The sequence below is a fragment of the Quercus suber genome, unplaced genomic scaffold, assembly GCF_002906115.3.
Source record: "Quercus suber isolate HL8 unplaced genomic scaffold, Cork oak 2.0 scaffold_251, whole genome shotgun sequence".
NCBI lineage: Eukaryota > Viridiplantae > Streptophyta > Magnoliopsida > Fagales > Fagaceae > Quercus > Quercus suber.
The window spans coordinates 251328-268725 of record NW_027069707.1 but is presented as its reverse complement, the minus strand read 5'-3'; the positions used below and the strand labels follow the sequence as shown (position 1 = coordinate 268725).

The following is a 17398-nucleotide window of genomic DNA, read 5'->3' as shown; positions in this document are numbered from 1 at the left end:
ACGGACTTGTCTTCTTTGTAGATTTTTTTAGTTTTTTGCTTTTAGGGGTTTTAACAACATTCTATCATCCTGGGACAAGGTCATCCACCTCATGGATTTACCACATTTTGGTAATTTATTTGAGATGAGGTCCCTCATGTGAGACCGTCAGCTCCGTCCATATTATGGACTTAACTAACTTGCCAATCTTCCATTAGACCATCAACCTTATTGCCTCGTCTGTTTTGTGGATTTGGCCAATACGTCAGTCTGTTATTAGACTGTCAGCCTTATTGATTCGTCCATTTTATGGACTTGCCCAACTTGTCAGTCTTTTATTAGACCGTCAGTTATATAGCTTTATCCACTCTGTGAACTTAGGTAGAAACTAATAAACTCTTATTGCCATGCATTTATATAAAAAGTAGTTTCAAAAAAGAAAACCCGCCCTTTAGGCTTATTGTAGCAAAAACCAAAGTAAAAAAAAACCAAAGTAGAAAATCAAAGTAGAAAATCTGCCCTTTGGGCTTGTTGTAGCAAAAACTAAAGTAAATGATAAATCTGAAGAGTATAACTGAAATTTGCTGCGGTAAACTATGAATAAAGGGGGATGTTGTCCTTCACGTCGCCATCTCTACTGGTAGTATTTTCGCAAGTGTTCAGCATTCCAGGGATGTGGCAACTCCCGTCCGTCTAGTGTCTCTAGATGGTAGGTGCCCTTCCTTTGCCACGATGTGACTCGGTAAGGTCCTTCCTAATTCGGGCCGAGTTTTCCTTAGGTCGGGTCTCTTGCTGTGCCCATGACTTTCCTTAGAACGAGGTCTCCAACCTGGAAGTCTCTGTATTTGACCCGGGAGTTATAGTACTTGGCCATGCCGTCCTGGTACCGTGCGAGCCTTTGTTCCACTGCTGCCCTGACTTCGTCCACCAAATCGAGCTATAGATGTATGGCCTCGTCGTTTTTTCTTTTGTCACGGTTATGCAACCTATAGCTTGTTAGTCCAACTTCTGCTGGGATGACTGCTTCGCTCCCGTATGTTAGTCGGAATGGCGTCTCTCCTATTGGTGTCCTTGCCATAGTCTTGTAGGCCCAAAGTACGCTTGGAAACTCTTCTGCCCACATACCCTTTGCCCCATCGAGCTGAGTCTTGATAATCTTCAGTAAGGATTAGTTCGTGACTTTGACCTGTCTGTTGGCTTGAGGGTGGGCAGGGGAGGAGTAGTGGTTCCGTACCCCCAATTGCGAGCAAAAGTCTCGGAAGGAGTCATTGTCAAATTGCTTCCCGTTGTCTGAGACTTAGACTCTAGGGATGCCAAACCTACATATATAATACATCGCCAGACGAAATTCCGTACATTTTTCTCCATAATGGTGGCCAATGCTTCAGCTTCTACCCACTTCGTAGAGTAGTCGATACCTACTACCAAAAACTTCAACTATCGTATTGCCGTCGAGAATGGCCCCATAATGTCTAGTCCCCATTGAGCGAACGGCCATGGTGCCGTCATCGGGGTAAGTTCTTCGGGTGGTTGTCTGATAACATTGTTGAACCTTTGGCACTTGTCGCAGCTCTTTACATAAGCCTCAGTATCTTTCTACATGGTTGGCCAAAAGTACCCCGTTCGCACTAGTTTATGCACTAATGATCTGGACCTTGAATGGTTTCCGTAGATTCTTTCGTGCACCTCCCTCATGACGTAGTCCACTTCCTCAGGACTTAAACATCTCAGGAAGGATCGAGAGAAACCCCTTTTATACAGGACGTCTCTTATTAAGACGAATCTCGCTACTTGGACATTCAGCTTTCTAGCGGCCTCCTTTTCGTCTGGTAATGCGCCGTCCTTCAAGTAGGAGACCAACAGTGTAGTCCAATTGCTTTCAGGGCCTATCTCCTGTACATTGATGGAATCTATTAGTGGTGAAAGTTGAACAAAAGAGAGTACATTGCCCAGGGTGGTCATATGTTTGGCTGAGGCAGCCTTGGCCAAGCAGTCGGCTTGCTCATTATCTCCCCTAAGGATTTGTATGATTTTGGCGTTCAGCTTGTCTACCCTTTCCCTTGCTTGGTTTAGATACTTTTTCATTCTTTCACCTCGACACTCGTAGTCCTCGTTTATCTGGTTGGTGACGACCTGAGAGTCGTAGTAAATGACCACGTTTGTGTCAGTACTCAACCGTGTCTTCTTCGGGTATTAGTAGTACAATGCCGACTCCCTCAGCCTGCCTGTTGGATGATCTGTCTAAATGTATGCTTCACTACAGAGATTCCTCTGCCCCCAAGTCTTCGTCATTTGTGAACTCTGCTATAAAATTTGCGACAATCTGTCCTTTAATGGCGGTTCATAGGCGATACTGGATATCAAACTCGATCAATTCTATGGCTCATAGCGCTAACCGACCAGCAGCTTCTGGGTTGCTCAATGCCCGCCGTAAGGGCTTGTCGGTTAAGATGACCACCGTATGGACTTGAAAATACGGCTTGAGTTTGCATGCTACCGTAATCAGCGCAAAGGCAAGTTTCTCTATGGGTGGGTATCTTTCTTTGACACCACAAAGTGCCCGACTGGCGTAGTAAACAAGTTTTTGCACTCTTTCTTCCTTTCTGATCAGGGCGGTGTTGACGGCAGCAGGGGAAACGGCTAGATAGAGAAAAAGCTCCTCACCAGCCTACGAGGGACTTAGTATCGGTGGGGAAGAGAGATAAGCTTTTAAATCCTCAAATGCTTGTTGGCACTCAGTAGTCCATTGGAATGATTTCTTTAGCGTGCGAAAGAAGGGTAAGCATTTGTCCGTCACCCTTGATACGAATATGTTTAGCGCCACTACTTTGCCATTAAGGCTTTGCACTTGCTTCACATTTTTTGGGAGTGCCATCTCCATTATGGCCCGGATCTTGTCCGGGTTTGCTTCGATGCCTCTCTGTGATACCATGAATCCTAGGAATTTTTCCGCTGTTACTCCAAAGGTGCACTTTCTTGGATTAAGCTTCATGTTGTAGAAGCGAAGAGTGTCGAATGTTTCCTTGAGGTCTTCCAAGTGGTCTTCCCCCCTTTGGCTTTTTACCAACATATCGTCAACATAGACTTGGACATTTCTCCCAATCTGCTACGTGAACATCTTGTTCATGAGCCTCTGATATGTCGCACCAGCATTTTTTAGGTCGAATAGCATCACTTTATAACAGAAGAAGCCTTGACTAGTAACGAACGAAGTTTTCTCTTGATCGGCTTCGTGCATCCTGATCTGGTTGTAACCAGAGAAAGCATCCATAAAACTTAACAGCTGGTGTCGAGCTGTAAGGTCTACTAGAATGTCAACCCTTGCGAGGGGGTAGCTGTCTTTGGGGCATGCTTTGTTTAGGTCGGTGAAGTCCATGCACATCCTCCACTTCCCGCTGGCTTCTTAACCATTACAACGTTCGCTAGCCAGTCGGGGTAGTAAACTTCTCTAACAAAGTTCGCCTCCTATAGTTTGCGAACTTCTTCAACTATGGCCTGATCTTGTTCTAGGGTGAACACCCGTTTCTTTTGTCAAACTGGTGGAAAGGAAGGTGATATGTTCAGCCTATGCAACATGACTGAAGGGTCTATTCCTGGCATGTCTTCGTGGCTCCAGGCGAATACGTCCCGATTTTCCTTGAGGAAGGTTATGAGTTTTGAGCGAACCGTTGGGCTGGCGAGAGTACCAATCCTTGTGGTCCTGTCCGATCGAAAGTTATCGAGGGGTATCTCTTTGAGCTTTTTTACGGGTTCTGCCCCTGTCCGCTGCTCTTTTATGCTCATGGTTTGCAAATGATCATCCATTTTCAGCATTGCAATATTGCATTCCCACGCGGCCACTTGATCCCCTCGTAATTCCCCTACTCCGTACTCAGTGGGGAATTTGATCATCAGGTGATAGGTTGAGGTTATGGCCTTCCAGGAGTTAAGGGTAGGTCGCCCTATGATGGCATTGTAGGCAGAAGAGCAATCGACCACGAGGAACATGACATTCCTAGTGGTTTGTTGAGGATAATCTCCAATGGTGACTGGTAACGTGACCATGCCTAGGGGGTACACTTTTGTTCCACTGAACCCGACGAGTGGAGCGTTGGTTGGAACTAGTCGCTTTGTACTGATCCGCATCTATTGAAATGCTGGGTAATAAAGAATATCTGCGAAGCTTTCGTTGTCGATCAAGACCCGGTATACGTTATAGTCTCCTACCTAAAAGCTAACGACCAATGCATCGTCATGCAGATGGTGGAGATGTCGGGCATCTTCTTTCGAGAATCCAATAAGAGGGTTGTCGACTCGTGACATCTTCAGGGTGACACCTATGGGTTGGACATTCTGGACTGCTCTGAGATAAGTCTTACGAGCTCTGTTTGATAGGCCGTTGGTGGTCGTTCCTTCTACAATCATCCTTATGTCTCCCAAGAGTTGCCTTGGTCGTTCGTTGTCTCGTTAGGGGGCCTGCTCTTGTGGAGGCGGATCTGCTCTTTCCTTGCTAACGAACTTCTGCAACTTCCCTTGTCTAATGAGGGCTTAAATCTACTGTTTCAAGTCATAGCAGTCAGCTGTGTCATGTCCGTGGTCGCGGTGGAAGCAGCAATATTTGTCTCTAGACCGCTTGTTAGGATCCCCCTTCAGCTTTCTGGGAAAGGCCAGAGCCCCTTCGTCCTTGATTTGCATTAGGACTTGATCTATTGGGGTGGTCAACAAGGTAAAGCTTGTAAACCTCCTTCCCGGGGGCTTAGAACGCCTTTCATCCCTTTGGTCCCCTGTCCTTGGCTTCTTCCGCCCCTGGTCATGTCGTGCATCCTCTTGTCTCTCCCTTTTTTTTAGCTTTTCCTCCCGAGCCTGCAGCGCGTCTTCAGCATTCATGTACTTGGTGGCCCTGTAGAGTACTTCCGACATGGTCTTGGGGTCGTTTTTGTATAATGAGAACAAATACTTACCCTTTTGCAACCCATTTGTGAAGGTTGCTACAAGTATTTTGTCGTCAGCTTCGTCGATCAATAATGCTTCCTTATTGAAGCGCGTTATGTAGGATCTCAGTGTCTCATCCTCTCGTTGCTTGATACTCATCAAGCACGCCGTGGATTTCTTATACCTGTGTCCTCCAATAAAGTGTGTAGTGAACTAAGTGCTTAACTCCTTGAAAGTGCTGATGGAGTTCGGCGTCAGTCAGCTAAACCATACCCTTGTGGGGCCTTTCAACGTTGTGGGGAAGGCCCTACACATGATTTCGTCCGCTACCCCTTGAAGGTGCATCAAAGTCTTAAAGGCCTCTAGGTGATCCAGAGGGTCCTTCACTCTGTTGTAACTGTCTATATGCGACATGTGAAATTTATGCAACAGGGGGAAGGAATTGACAGCTGCAGTGAACGGCGAGTTGGTGCGATTTACCAAATCGTCAAGGTTGCTGGATACCCGTCCTTTGAGGGCATTCATCATGACCTCCATTTGTTCCTTTATTGCCTGTATCTTCGTGGCAATGTGTGGTTGAGTTGCATCCGTGAGGGATGGCATGTTCAAATTTTGACGCTCCGGTCTACTTGGAGCATTACTACCCTCCGGCCCTTCTCGTTCTCTTCTATCGACACTGGTGCCTTCTTGGTCCTGCTCTTGAGTACCGTGACCTGCATTTTTCTGGCGTAATTTTTCCTCTAGATCGTGGTTCTACTTAGTAAGGCACTCTACGGTGGCGGCTAAGGTCTGCACCTGCCTTTCGAGGGCCGCTGCGTGGGTTTCGTCTCCTTGAACGTTGTTCGTTGTTGTCATCGAGCGAGTCAACACCATGCAACTCTTTTTTCCGGAAAGCGTTTGCTATGGCTTATAAACCAAAAAATGTTGTCTCGTTTCCCACAAATGGCGCCAACTGATGATGTTGAAAATATCACCAGTAAGTCACACGATGCTTGCTCACTTGAAGCGATACCTGCACAAGGAAAAGAAAGGACCTAACAGAGAGCACCGGTGTGGTGCCAGCCAAATACCCTCCGAAGGTCAAGTTAGAACATTTTTTACAACTCTAGAATGCTAGAGAGGGCGTAATTATGTGTACCTCGATTTGTGAGGGTATTGGGGTTTTAATAGTAGTAGAAGGCTGATCATCTCTTCCTTGGGCTAGAAGTCCTTTTCTTATAGGATACTAACATTTAGCGTAGGATACAAGCCATTTCCTCATATATTCATGCGTGGTGTCCAAGCCAAAGTTTTACTAAGACTGTCAGTTTCAGTACCGTCAGCTTTCTTTATTCCCGTCAACCGTAGCGGTGTCAGCTTCTTGTCAACCTTATCCCATGAGTGATTATCTTCTTCCTATCAGATCACCCTCCGTCAGTCCTCTTTTTTTTGGGTCTTCAGCTTCTCTCATATTTCGCCCCGTCAGTCTTAAACTGTAGAACATATTAATGATCAAGGCGATGGGCTAAATAATTTTGAGCTATAATTTTACTCATCAGTTCCCATTCTCGAGGATTTAGGTTCTACCCTTAACCAAACTTGCATACAATGAACCTAGTTAGCTTAACCCGTGAGGATTCTGTTGAGTGAACATCCAAGCCTAAGATAGGATTGCCTTGTAGGATTGTTTTTCAATATGAGTCAAGGGAAAAGTGTGTTTGTTTCCTTTTGTTTTGTAGGTGCATTCATTTTTAACAGGTTCTTTATTTATTTACTTGTTTTATACCATTAACCCTTAGAGAATGAACCAAGGTTCATTCACATAATAGGATCTCCACCTATACCCTAAGGGTTACAACCCTACAAGGCTCTTCATGCATTCATCCTTCATCTCCCCCACCCCCCCATCCACCCCCCCCTCCCCCCGCGGCCGCCGCCTTCTTTTTTTTTTTTTTTTTTAATTATAATGGGTGACAAAAAACTTTGTTTTTATTCAAAGTATTTGTCTTCAGCCCATGTTTTCAAAAACCCCGAAAGGGAGTAAGTTTTGCAAAAGTCAATGTGTCATATCCTTAAAAAATATATAAATAAACCTTTTTCAAAATGTATATACACCTATATATACCCTCATATATCCGTATACATACATGTATATTGATATACGGATGTATATAAGCATTTATGTACATTTTTTTGATAAAGGCAAAACTCAATTTTTTTTACCCACTTATTGTACATAAGTAACGTAAACTATAGCTTCTTTTATTTTGCCCCTGAGCAATACAGTTTGACCATATTTTAGTTAATCTGTAGTAGGGTGGCTTAATGCCTACTAATTGTTGGGGGGAAAACTTTGATGCTCCTATGTACAATGTGGGGTAGCCAAATTAAAACTCTACAATAGGCTCTTGAAGTAAAACCAAAAGTTTTCGGTGTAGTGATAAGTATGTCCAAGTAAGAGATGAAGGCTGCATCTTGACAAAAAAACAACAATAAAGCCTAGCAAACACTTAATTATTTGGGTTAATGGTCCTTTATAGTATTGCAAGAAGAACAAATTCTCCCACGGTATGGTTAAATTATACTTAAGGTCCAACAGTTAGTTATTAAACAAATTTAGAAAAGTGTTAACTTCTAGAAGTTTTTAAATTTCTTAGTTAGAAAAGTCTATGCTACTTTCAGCCATCCAAGGAAAAAAAAAACGATTGAAAGAAAATGTGATTTGCTGTTGAGAGAGTGCCATATTAAAGAAGCACTAAGGAGTAGACATGGCAAAACGGGCGGGTCGGGTTGGGTTCTGGTCGGGTCAAGAAGGTTGCGGGTCAAATGGGTCACGGGTAAAAAACTGGTCATTTAAAGCGGGTTTAAAAGGGTTCGGGTCAATCGGGTTGCGGGTCGGGTCGGGTTGGGTCCAGTTGACTCGTATTTTTCACATGATTTTTTTTTTTTTTTTTTTTAAGAAAACAACATATATTTGCCATTTGGAAAGTTATGTACCAAATTACTTAATGTAAAATGCATTATTTTGAATTCACCACTTATATTAAGAATGAACTCAGTTAAACTTATTAATACTTATTCAATAATTTTAAAATTATGCAAATACTAACGTTGCTATCTAAAACAAAATAATACAAAGATAAGTAAAACAAATACACAAGTTTTATTTCTACACAATATCAACATTCCAAAATATAAAACAAAATTACAAATGACTTATTGCATAACTCATTTGATAAAGAATAAAAACATATAAGAAATTTACAATCTTGAAAATTAATTTTATAATCTATTATCAATTGTGGTTGGCACTCTATTTCAATTGATATATACATTTAAATTTAATTGCTTACTTATTTATACATGATCTCTTTTATGAATATCATATCATTGCTAAGCAACACGCATTCTAGGAAATATCATAATTTATTTTAAAAAACCGTTTATTTTGGACATAAATTGTTAAAAAAATAGGTCTAAGCATTTATAATTTATGCTAAGTTGATACTTTGGCTTTACTATTTTCACACTTGTGAATGTTTCTCACACATGTCTACAATTTTAAATCTATGATTTTAACTCTACTGTAACTAGATTATCTTGGCATGTACTTTACTATTTGATATCTAAAAATCTTTACTCATTACAGAATACTCAACTATTTACTTTTCAATTAATTTGCATGTAGTTATGTAAATGTATCAATTGTTTCCTATATTATCTTAATTTTACTTTTTTTTTTTTACCCAAAAAAAAAGTTTTAAAAAAATGTTTCGGATTTGGGTTGGGTCGGGTCACGGGTCAACCCGTTTTTGTTTCGGGTAAAAAAAAAAAATCGGATTCGGGTCGGGTTGGGTTAGAAAATTCTGACCCGTTTTGCCATATCTATTGAGGAGAGTGTGTGTCTGGTCTAGACCTAGGCTGCCTTCATATTATATTAATTTATGTACTTTTGTGTGTATACTATAGTCTTTCATATTGTCCTTTGTTTAGTAGATAAGACCTTTATTATTTATTGATTTTTGTACTCAATACAGGAAGTTTCTGCCCGAGGCTGCTCAGTCTTGGATGCTTGTGATTATAGGCTGTAATTGTTATAGTCAATCAATCCAATTTTAACTCATCTTTTGCACTTTATTAATTCACTTAGAACAAAAATTAAAAAAATTTTAAATAGGACATATTAGGTAAAATTAGACAAAAATTGAAATTCAATTCAAAGCCTAATTGGATTTTCTCTCAATTTTATCTATTAATATGTGTGTGTGTTCTTTTCTTTTTTTGAGAAACTTATGGCATGTATTTTAGCACATACACTTTTGACCTTTAGGGTTTGTTCGGTTGAGATGATGAAAAAGTAGAGGATGAAAAATGAAAAGTAGATAGAAAAGTGAGAGGATAAAAAATATTTTATTTTTTCTTATTTGTGTTTGATTGGGAGGGTGAAAAGGTGAAGGGATTGAAAATATTTTTTTGTTTAGTTGAGAAGAAAACAATCACACCAACTTTATTAAACAATCACACCAAGTTTATTAAAACAAAAATCATACAAAAAAAGAAAAGGAAAAAAAAAGATTAATGGAAGACACAAAGCTGTTTTTCTATACTATTATTTAAGGGACTTCCCTTATTTGCGATCCTCATTTTTTGTTCAAAAATGTCATTACACCCCTATATTTAAGTAGAAACAAAACTGAAGGACAATCCGGTAAACATACAACTCTAACTCTCATTAAAATATTGCTTAAAAAATAAAGTCACTCTCTTATTGATTTTCAAATTACTTTATCCACTTATTAATTAAATTTTCAAAATAAAAATTATTTATAAAAAATAAAAACACATGCTTTTTTTGGGATATATAATAGGACTACTAAACCCAAAAAGGGCCTCATCACATATGCAAAGTGCATGCCATGGGACTATTAGATAAATTATTAGTTTCCAAAATTTCAATGTGGGGGGTGGGTGGGAATTATGAACTCATAAAAGAGAGATTTAATTCACGCATGCCAAGATGCCAGTAGATAATTTATTACTTTTCAAACTTCCAATGCGGGGGTGGGTGGGAATTATGAATTCATCAAAAAGAGATTTAAGACACCGATTGATAAAAGTGAGTGACTACTGACTACATACATTGGCCTTTGGAAATTCCAAAATGTTTACTAATCAATCATTGATTCCACGTAAATTTGATTGGAGTAGCATCATATTCAACACTGGAATGCTATGGGCAAAGGAGAAGGATAGGAAAGGTAAATCCAACGCGAGCCCGAGTATATATTATATATGTTTTAAAATGTTTTTTGTGTTATTGTTTACGGTAAATACAGAATTCGCTCTATCAGAATGAGAATGATTTTGTTTCAATTAAAAAAAAAAGAAAAAAGAATAAAGAAAGAAGAAAATGGAGAAAGATGAGAGCCTATAATAACTAAAATAAATAAGCGACTTTTCTTGTCTGCTTTATCTTATCCGGGATTTATTTATCTTCTTCCTAGCTACGAGAAGCACACAAAAGCACAGAAAATCACAGTAGCACAGAAGCTTCCTCCAACAACAACAGCACAAATGGTTTTGGTTTTGGAGTTGAGCACAAAATAACTCCCAACTCCCAACTCCCAACGCAGTTGCAGTGTTTCTTTGTCTTTGTGTTTGTCCATTTATATATTTTAGTACTAAAATAGAATGCTACTAGTAGTAATTTTTTTACTGTTTTAGAATCGAATCCATCCAATTCCAACCAATCCAATCTGAAACCTTCCCTCGCAAACAACAAGGAAGGAATAAAAATATAATATTTTTTTAAAAAAAAGAAAAAGGTTTAGCGTAATAGTAGGGAATGGAGTATAAATAGTAAGTGGTAATGATGCATTTTGTTGTAAATCATCATCATCAGCGCAGTGTAAAAAGTGTTGTTTACGCACTGCTTCTCTCTTTTTCCCTTTCTTCCAATAATTCTAACAACGCCGCCGTCGTCCTATCAACGGCCACCATGACCACACAGCCTCAGCCTCCCGTGGCAAAGAAGGTGCCTCACCAGATGGAATTGTTCGGCGACGTGAGGGTCGACAACTACTATTGGCTCCGCGACGATTCTCGCTCCAATCCTGAGATGCTCTCTTACCTCCAACAAGAGAACGCCTTTACCGATTCCCTCATGTCCGATTCCAAAAAGTTTGAAGATAAGCTGTATGCGGAGATCAGAGGGAGGATCAAAGAGGACGATGTGTCTGCCCCTGTGCGCAGAGGAGCTTACTATTACTACCAGAGGACTCTTGAGGGCAAGGAGTATGTTCAACACTGTAGGCGCCCTGTTCCCAATCCCAACGCCCCACCTTCTGTGCACGACACCATGCCCACGGAAGAAGAAGAGCATATTATCTCAGAGGCGGACCTACACTCCCCACCGCCCCCTCCCAAACAAACACACACACAAATTAAAAAAAAAAAATATATATATATATATATATTAAATTAAAAAAAAAAAAAAATATATATATATATATATAAATTAAGATTTGCTCTTATATATATATATATATATATTTGTCTCTCATTTTCTAAAATATTTAGATATTGACCTACAAGAAAATATAAAAAATAAAATTTATGCCCCTTCAACTACAAAAACAAAATAAATAAATAAATAAATAAATATGAACTAAACAAAAATCGCACACAAAATAAAAAAATACTTATTTTGTATGTTATACTTTGTTAATGTGTTTTATAATATAAAATGTTTAAAAAATACTTATTTTGTATGTAGTATTTTGTTGAATATGAAATAGATGTTAGTTTTTATTTTCATAACTTTTTTTTTGGTTTTAAGCTTTAGCCCCCCTCAAGTATGAATCCTGGTTCTGTCCCTGTACATGGTCAAGCTTCTACTTGTCCTAATGGAAGTTTGCATGATGCCTATTTCTATTCTTTTTCTGTTTATCAAAAAATTCTTTTTCTAGGCTTTATGTGTTCTAATCTTGGTAAATTTAAGATAAATTACTTTGAAATTTATATTCAAGCTCCGACTAGCAGTAAAGGAGGTTTTATTCTAACTCGGTCATTTGGGAAGTTGATAATTGCTTTGTATTTGAAACCTTGATATTAGTTCTTGCAACATAAAATTGCTATTAGTGCTTTACTTCTTGGTCAGTTTACAACTTCTTGACCAAGTTCAATATATGCCCCGGAGAACTTGAAAAAAAGGATTACATATCAAATTTATCAAAAAAAAAAAAAAAAGATTACCTATCAAATATCAAGAGTCTTCCAAGAAATGCTTGGCCTGTTTTACAATCAATTGATGCAAGAAAGAAGTAGACAAGAAAATAATTTAATTCAAAATAAACAAAATTTTATTAAAATGTACACTTCAATATATATATATATATATATAAAAGCAGAGACCTCACACGGGAGTGCATGAGGTCTTATCATGTGGCATTCTAATTTTGCATTTAGTCTCTTTTTTTTCTTTTTCTTTTACCTCTTTTCATTAAAAGTAGAGACCTTACACGAGAGTGCATAAGGTCTTACCATGTGGCGTTCTAATTTTGCATTTAGTTTTTTTTTTTTTTTATCTCTTTTCATTAAGAGTGTGTTTGGATACCATTTATTTTACTGAAACTAAAAATTGTTGTTGAAAGTACTGTAGGTAAAGGTAAAATTTAGTTAAAATAGTACAGTGGAGCCATAAATAATGCCAAAAAGTGTAGTGGGGTCCATGAATAGTAGCTGTAAGGACTCAATTCAATTTGAACTGAGGGTTGGGTTTCAGCCCAATAAGCCCAAACAATAAATTTATAGAGTATGGGTCCAAGAACTAGTATTACTTTCAGGAAAGGTTATACTCTTCAAGGAATAAGGGATATTATTGATTCTCTCTTTAAGGAAAACTCTCCTCGGCTCTCTTTCAATTGATCTGTCTTTCTCTCTCCCTTTTTCTCTTTTTTCCTTTCTGGGCCAGAAGTCCTCCTGTTTTCTTCGCTTCTACATTATATACTTCGCTTCTTTCCTCATTTCCTTCGTACACGTGTAGTCCTTATCCTGGGGGCTCCTTTCTGTCCCATCCAGTCCCTACCGGAACTTTCAGCTTAGTGTTTATAAAGCTGCTTAGTTACTATTCAGGTATCACCTCCACATTGATGCGGCCAGAGTGTTAGGTGGACAGCATTTAATGAGGAGGTGATAGACTTTAGAAGATATTTTCTACCTTCTCCGATGCCTCGTTAAGCTATATCCAATTTCCAGTTCAGTCACAACCTGGCGGAATCTTTCAGTCAGCACAAAGGTTACCTTTACCTCGGACTTTGGCGTCCTCGGACGTGTGTTATACCGCTATATATAATACCTGTTTATTCCTTTCATATCACCTACTTAACATGAATAAAACCTTTTTTGGCCGTCCTCGGACAACTGCGTGTTCTCGGATCGGGCCCCTGGGCCCTGAGCCCAGTTCTGAGGACTTATATACCTTTTTTAGTTAACAGGCCCCACAATAGCCCCTCAAAATCTCGTTTTTTGCCATCTCGAAAAAAAGGAGATTTTGATATCCAACTCTTATTTAATTCGTAGGTTTCCCCTGCTTTTAGAATGTCTTTTGGTTTGCCCAAGGCGCGTTCCTGACGCTTCGGCGTCATGGGCACGCCATCATTAAATGGTAACTGCTCTGCTGTCCCACACGTTCAACGACCTGATGCAAATCTAACGGTGGGGGTTCCTTTGCATTTATGGGCGGGACTTTTCCCGCTTCTTTTTTCTGTGCCCTTGTAAAGTGCCTTTCAAATCAAATCTTTCTTCAGTTACACATTACTCTATCTCTCAGCGCGTATTCATTGAATCTGTCTTTCTCTCATTATTCTACACTTTCATAAATACTAAGAGTCCGTCCGAGGAGCTCATTTTCCACACCTGTAAGCTTCTCAAACTCTCTCTACTTTTTCATTTTCTATATAAACTTTTTATTGCTAGAAGATGGGTAGATTTAAGTACCTAGTTGATTCCGAGGAGCAAATGGAATCATTTAGGGCTAAATACAAGATTCCCTCGACAGTGGGTATGAGATACGCTTCCTCCCAAGTCTGGCGGCGCAATAGAAAAACGGGAGAGGTAGTCATTCCCATGGTGGCTTTTGTTGAAGGGGGGATGACTATCCCAATGGGTAGTTTGACGAGAGATTACCTTAGGTTTTTCACGTTATCTCCTACACAGTGCGCCTCGAATATGTTCAGGGTGCTTGGGAGTATAGAGGCTTTAAACGCCTTGTACAACCTAGGTCTAACACACCACGATGTGAATTGGGTATACAACCTCAATCATTTGAAGGGTCAAGGGTATTACCTTAAGTCTAGGTACCCTGCGGTAAGACTAATTCAATGCCTCCCTACCTCGAACAAAGGTTTTAAAGATGACTTCCTTATTCTGTCCGGGGAATGGCACGATGGTTCGCCTTGCCCAACTGAAGAGGGACAACCAGGTGGGATTCTCAGGATAGACGTCCCTGATAAGTCAGACTAATTGATTCATTATTACTTTTTATTATTACTATTATTATTTTTTATTATGTTTTATTTTATTTATTTTTTATTTTTTATTTTTTATTTTTATATTTTGGCGCAGTTTTCATTTCTAATGGAATTTTATGTTTAAATTACTCCGCAGACAAGCGCGCAACTAGGCGTCGTCTCAGGTTGATCAACAGGGAAAGCCTAAATAGAATTCTGCGATCCGAGGTATTTGTGAATCCCTCTGATGGCCAATTACGAGCCGCACATCTAATACTTAAGTATACGCCTGCGTCAGCCACAGCCTTTCAGGCTCCTAAGTACGTAATAAAGGCAGAGGATCCTCGGCTCCGCCGTATTAGTGTACTTTTTGAGGATTTCATCGTTCCTGTGGGCGAACCTATTCCTGAAGGTGAGCCCTTTACTGAACCTTCCTCGGAGGCTAATATTTCTATAGGAGCTTCGTCATCACGCTCTACTCCCCAAAAAGTGGGAGAAGAAGACAAAGAAGAAGAAACCGCAGAAGGGGAAGGAGAAGAGGAAGAAGAAGAAGAAGAAGAAGAAGAAGAAGAAGTTCTCAGAGGGTTTGTTGAGTTGCCTGATTCTGCCGACGAGTTTGAAGTTTTTGATCGCCCCCAGTCTCCTGAAGCGACTTCTAGGAAGATGGTCATCCAGAGGAGAAGTCAGAGGAGCTTGAGAGAAGTAATTGAGGGTCAGCCTGGCAGGGTGGTGGAGAAGCAGGTTCAGGTCCAATCTCCTTCTCTTCCACCTCCGCCTCCCCAGTCATCCCAACTGACGCTGAATGAGCCCAGTGAACCGAAAAGAAGAAGAGAGTCGAAAGGCCAAGAAGTGATGGGCGCTGGGCGGACTCCTACTACCAGCGAGGATGAAGACCAAAGAGCTGCTAAGCAGCAGAAAACAGGTCATGGAACCCAGCGAGGGGTGGATAAAACAACCACCTAGTCCTCGGATCCCGAGGTTTGGCTCCCCACTCCTACGCTCGACAAAAAGCCCATAAAAGAGGATGCTTCAATTAGGAACTTCAACGGCGGGCTTGGGTGCCGAGTTGCCTCAGCGTTAGAAGAAACACTTCTTCTTCCCAAGGATATGAATGAGCTGAGAGCGATTAAGAAGGACGAGGTCTTTCAAAATACCAAGAGATACTTGGGCATGGTACGGTATTACGATTGTTGCCTTATTCTTTTTAATCGACTGTTATTGTACGTATAGATATATTTCTTACTGTTGCATATTTTTAACTCCCTTTTTCTCTAGGCCGTACAAGCCACCTTTAGATTGGAAGAGATAGCCAAATCCTACTACGACCAAATAGACGATGAGAAGAAGAAAAGGATATCGGCTGTACGCACTCTAAATGCTTCCGAGCAAAACATTGCGCAGCTAAAGAAGAAGCTATCAGCCGAAGAGGAAGCTCGGAAAAAAGCTGATTTGGCCCTAGAGGGGTTCCAAACAAAGGCCGAGGAACAGGGGCGGCTTTTACATGACGCCAATGCCCAGTTGACATCCTCTAAGGAACAGGTGCTGGCCTTACAAAAACAACTGGAGGAAGTCCAAATGCTCAGAGATCAGGCTGAGAAGGCCAAAGCCGAGGCTGAGAGGGGGAGAGATGCCGCTGAGCAGCAGGGTTACAATATGGGAGTAGCCGAAACAGAGGATAATTTCCGAGCCCAGGTTCCTGTCGTGTGTCGGGAATATTGTGCCCAAACTTGGTAAGAAGCCCTTGACCGAGCTGGGGTTGAATCTTATTCAGAGTTACGGAAGCCTGAAAACATTTATTTCCCCCCAGCTATTAGGGCCCCCGCTCACTCTACCCCTATAGGGGAGGTATCTGTCATCGTTGCTGAGTCTCCTGAGAAAATTCAGACTCAGGCTCTTCCCACACTCAGCCAACAGGAACCACCATCAGTGCCTGTCAAAGAGAAGGATCTATCTTCGGCCAAGGACATAGCAGGGCTCAAAGATGGAGCAGCCTCCTCCGCTTTTGAACAGGCCTTAGCCTCGACTACCCAGCCTATTGAAGATACTCCCACAGCACAAGAAAAAGATGCTCCCCAAGAGGTAGCTGGCAAAGCCCCTTCCAAGCTTCAAATAAAGTTGACCAAATAGCTGCTTGTAATCAATTTTCTTATTAGTATTTTTTTTTTCTTAGTTATAAGAGACCTCCAAAGTTTTCATCCATCATCTATATAATTTTATGCATGATTGCTCTTTATTGCTTTCATTTGTCTATCCATTGGTCTTATGGTCTCGGGTTGTAAGAAGGATAAAAGTTGATACGATAAAGAAGAATCAAAACTTCATACCCAGAATCATAGTAATGACCTTCGCAATTTTATAAAGGCTCTTTATAACATTCTTTAGACGAGTATGCATGCCCAGGATAGTACTTTTACGATTCATAGTGTAATCAATTTCTACTAAGCTGTGGTCCGAGGACCTTATATAACTTAGTTTCTGTTTAATACTTCCATTCATAGTGTACTTAATTTCCACTAAGCTGTGGTCCGAGGACCTGACATAACTTAGCTTCTGTTTAATACTTCCATTCATAGTGTACTTAATTTCCACTAAGCTGTGGTCCGAGGACCTGACATAACTTAGCTTCTGTTTAATACTTCCATTCATAGTGTACTTAATTTCCACTAAGCTGTGGTCCGAGGACCTGACATGACTTAGCTTCTGTTTAATACTTCCATTCATAGTGTACTTAATTTCCACTAAGCTGTGGTCTGAGGACCTGACATAACTTAGCTTCTGTTTAATACTTCCATTCATAGTGTACTTAATTTTCACTAAGCTGTGGTCCGAGGACCTGACATGACTTAGCTTCTGTTTAATACTTCCATTCATAGTGTACTTAATTTCCACTAAGCTGTGGTCCGAGGACCTGACATAACTTAGCTTCTGTTTAATACTTCTATTCATAGTGTACTTAATTTCCACTAAGCTGTGGTCCGAGGACCTGACATAGACTTAGCTTCTGTTTAATACTTCCATTA

At 40.3% G+C, this 17398-nt stretch overlaps 1 protein-coding gene across 1 annotated transcript; it reads right to left on the bottom strand.

The window, feature by feature from the left end:
- Positions 1 to 4512: 4512 nt before the first annotated feature.
- On the bottom strand, positions 4513 to 5493 carry LOC136070675 (uncharacterized). Its single transcript, XM_065780926.1, has 2 exons — positions 5159 to 5493; positions 4513 to 5074 (listed from the first exon to the last, which is right to left on the bottom strand). Exons 1-2 carry the CDS (start codon positions 5491 to 5493, stop codon positions 4513 to 4515), a joined length of 897 nt encoding a protein of 298 aa, XP_065636998.1.
- Positions 5494 to 17398: the final 11905 nt, after the last annotated feature.

Bases quoted from the DNA above. Each gene is read 5' to 3' on its own strand.
- LOC136070675 (XM_065780926.1), bottom strand. From the start codon at position 5,493: ATGCCATCCCTCACGGATGCAACTCAACCACACATTGCCACGAAGATA. The intron at 5,075-5,158 runs GTTTAGCTGACT...TGGAGGACACAG, and splicing joins AAAGGCCCCACAAGGGTATG to GTATAAGAAATCCACGGCGT.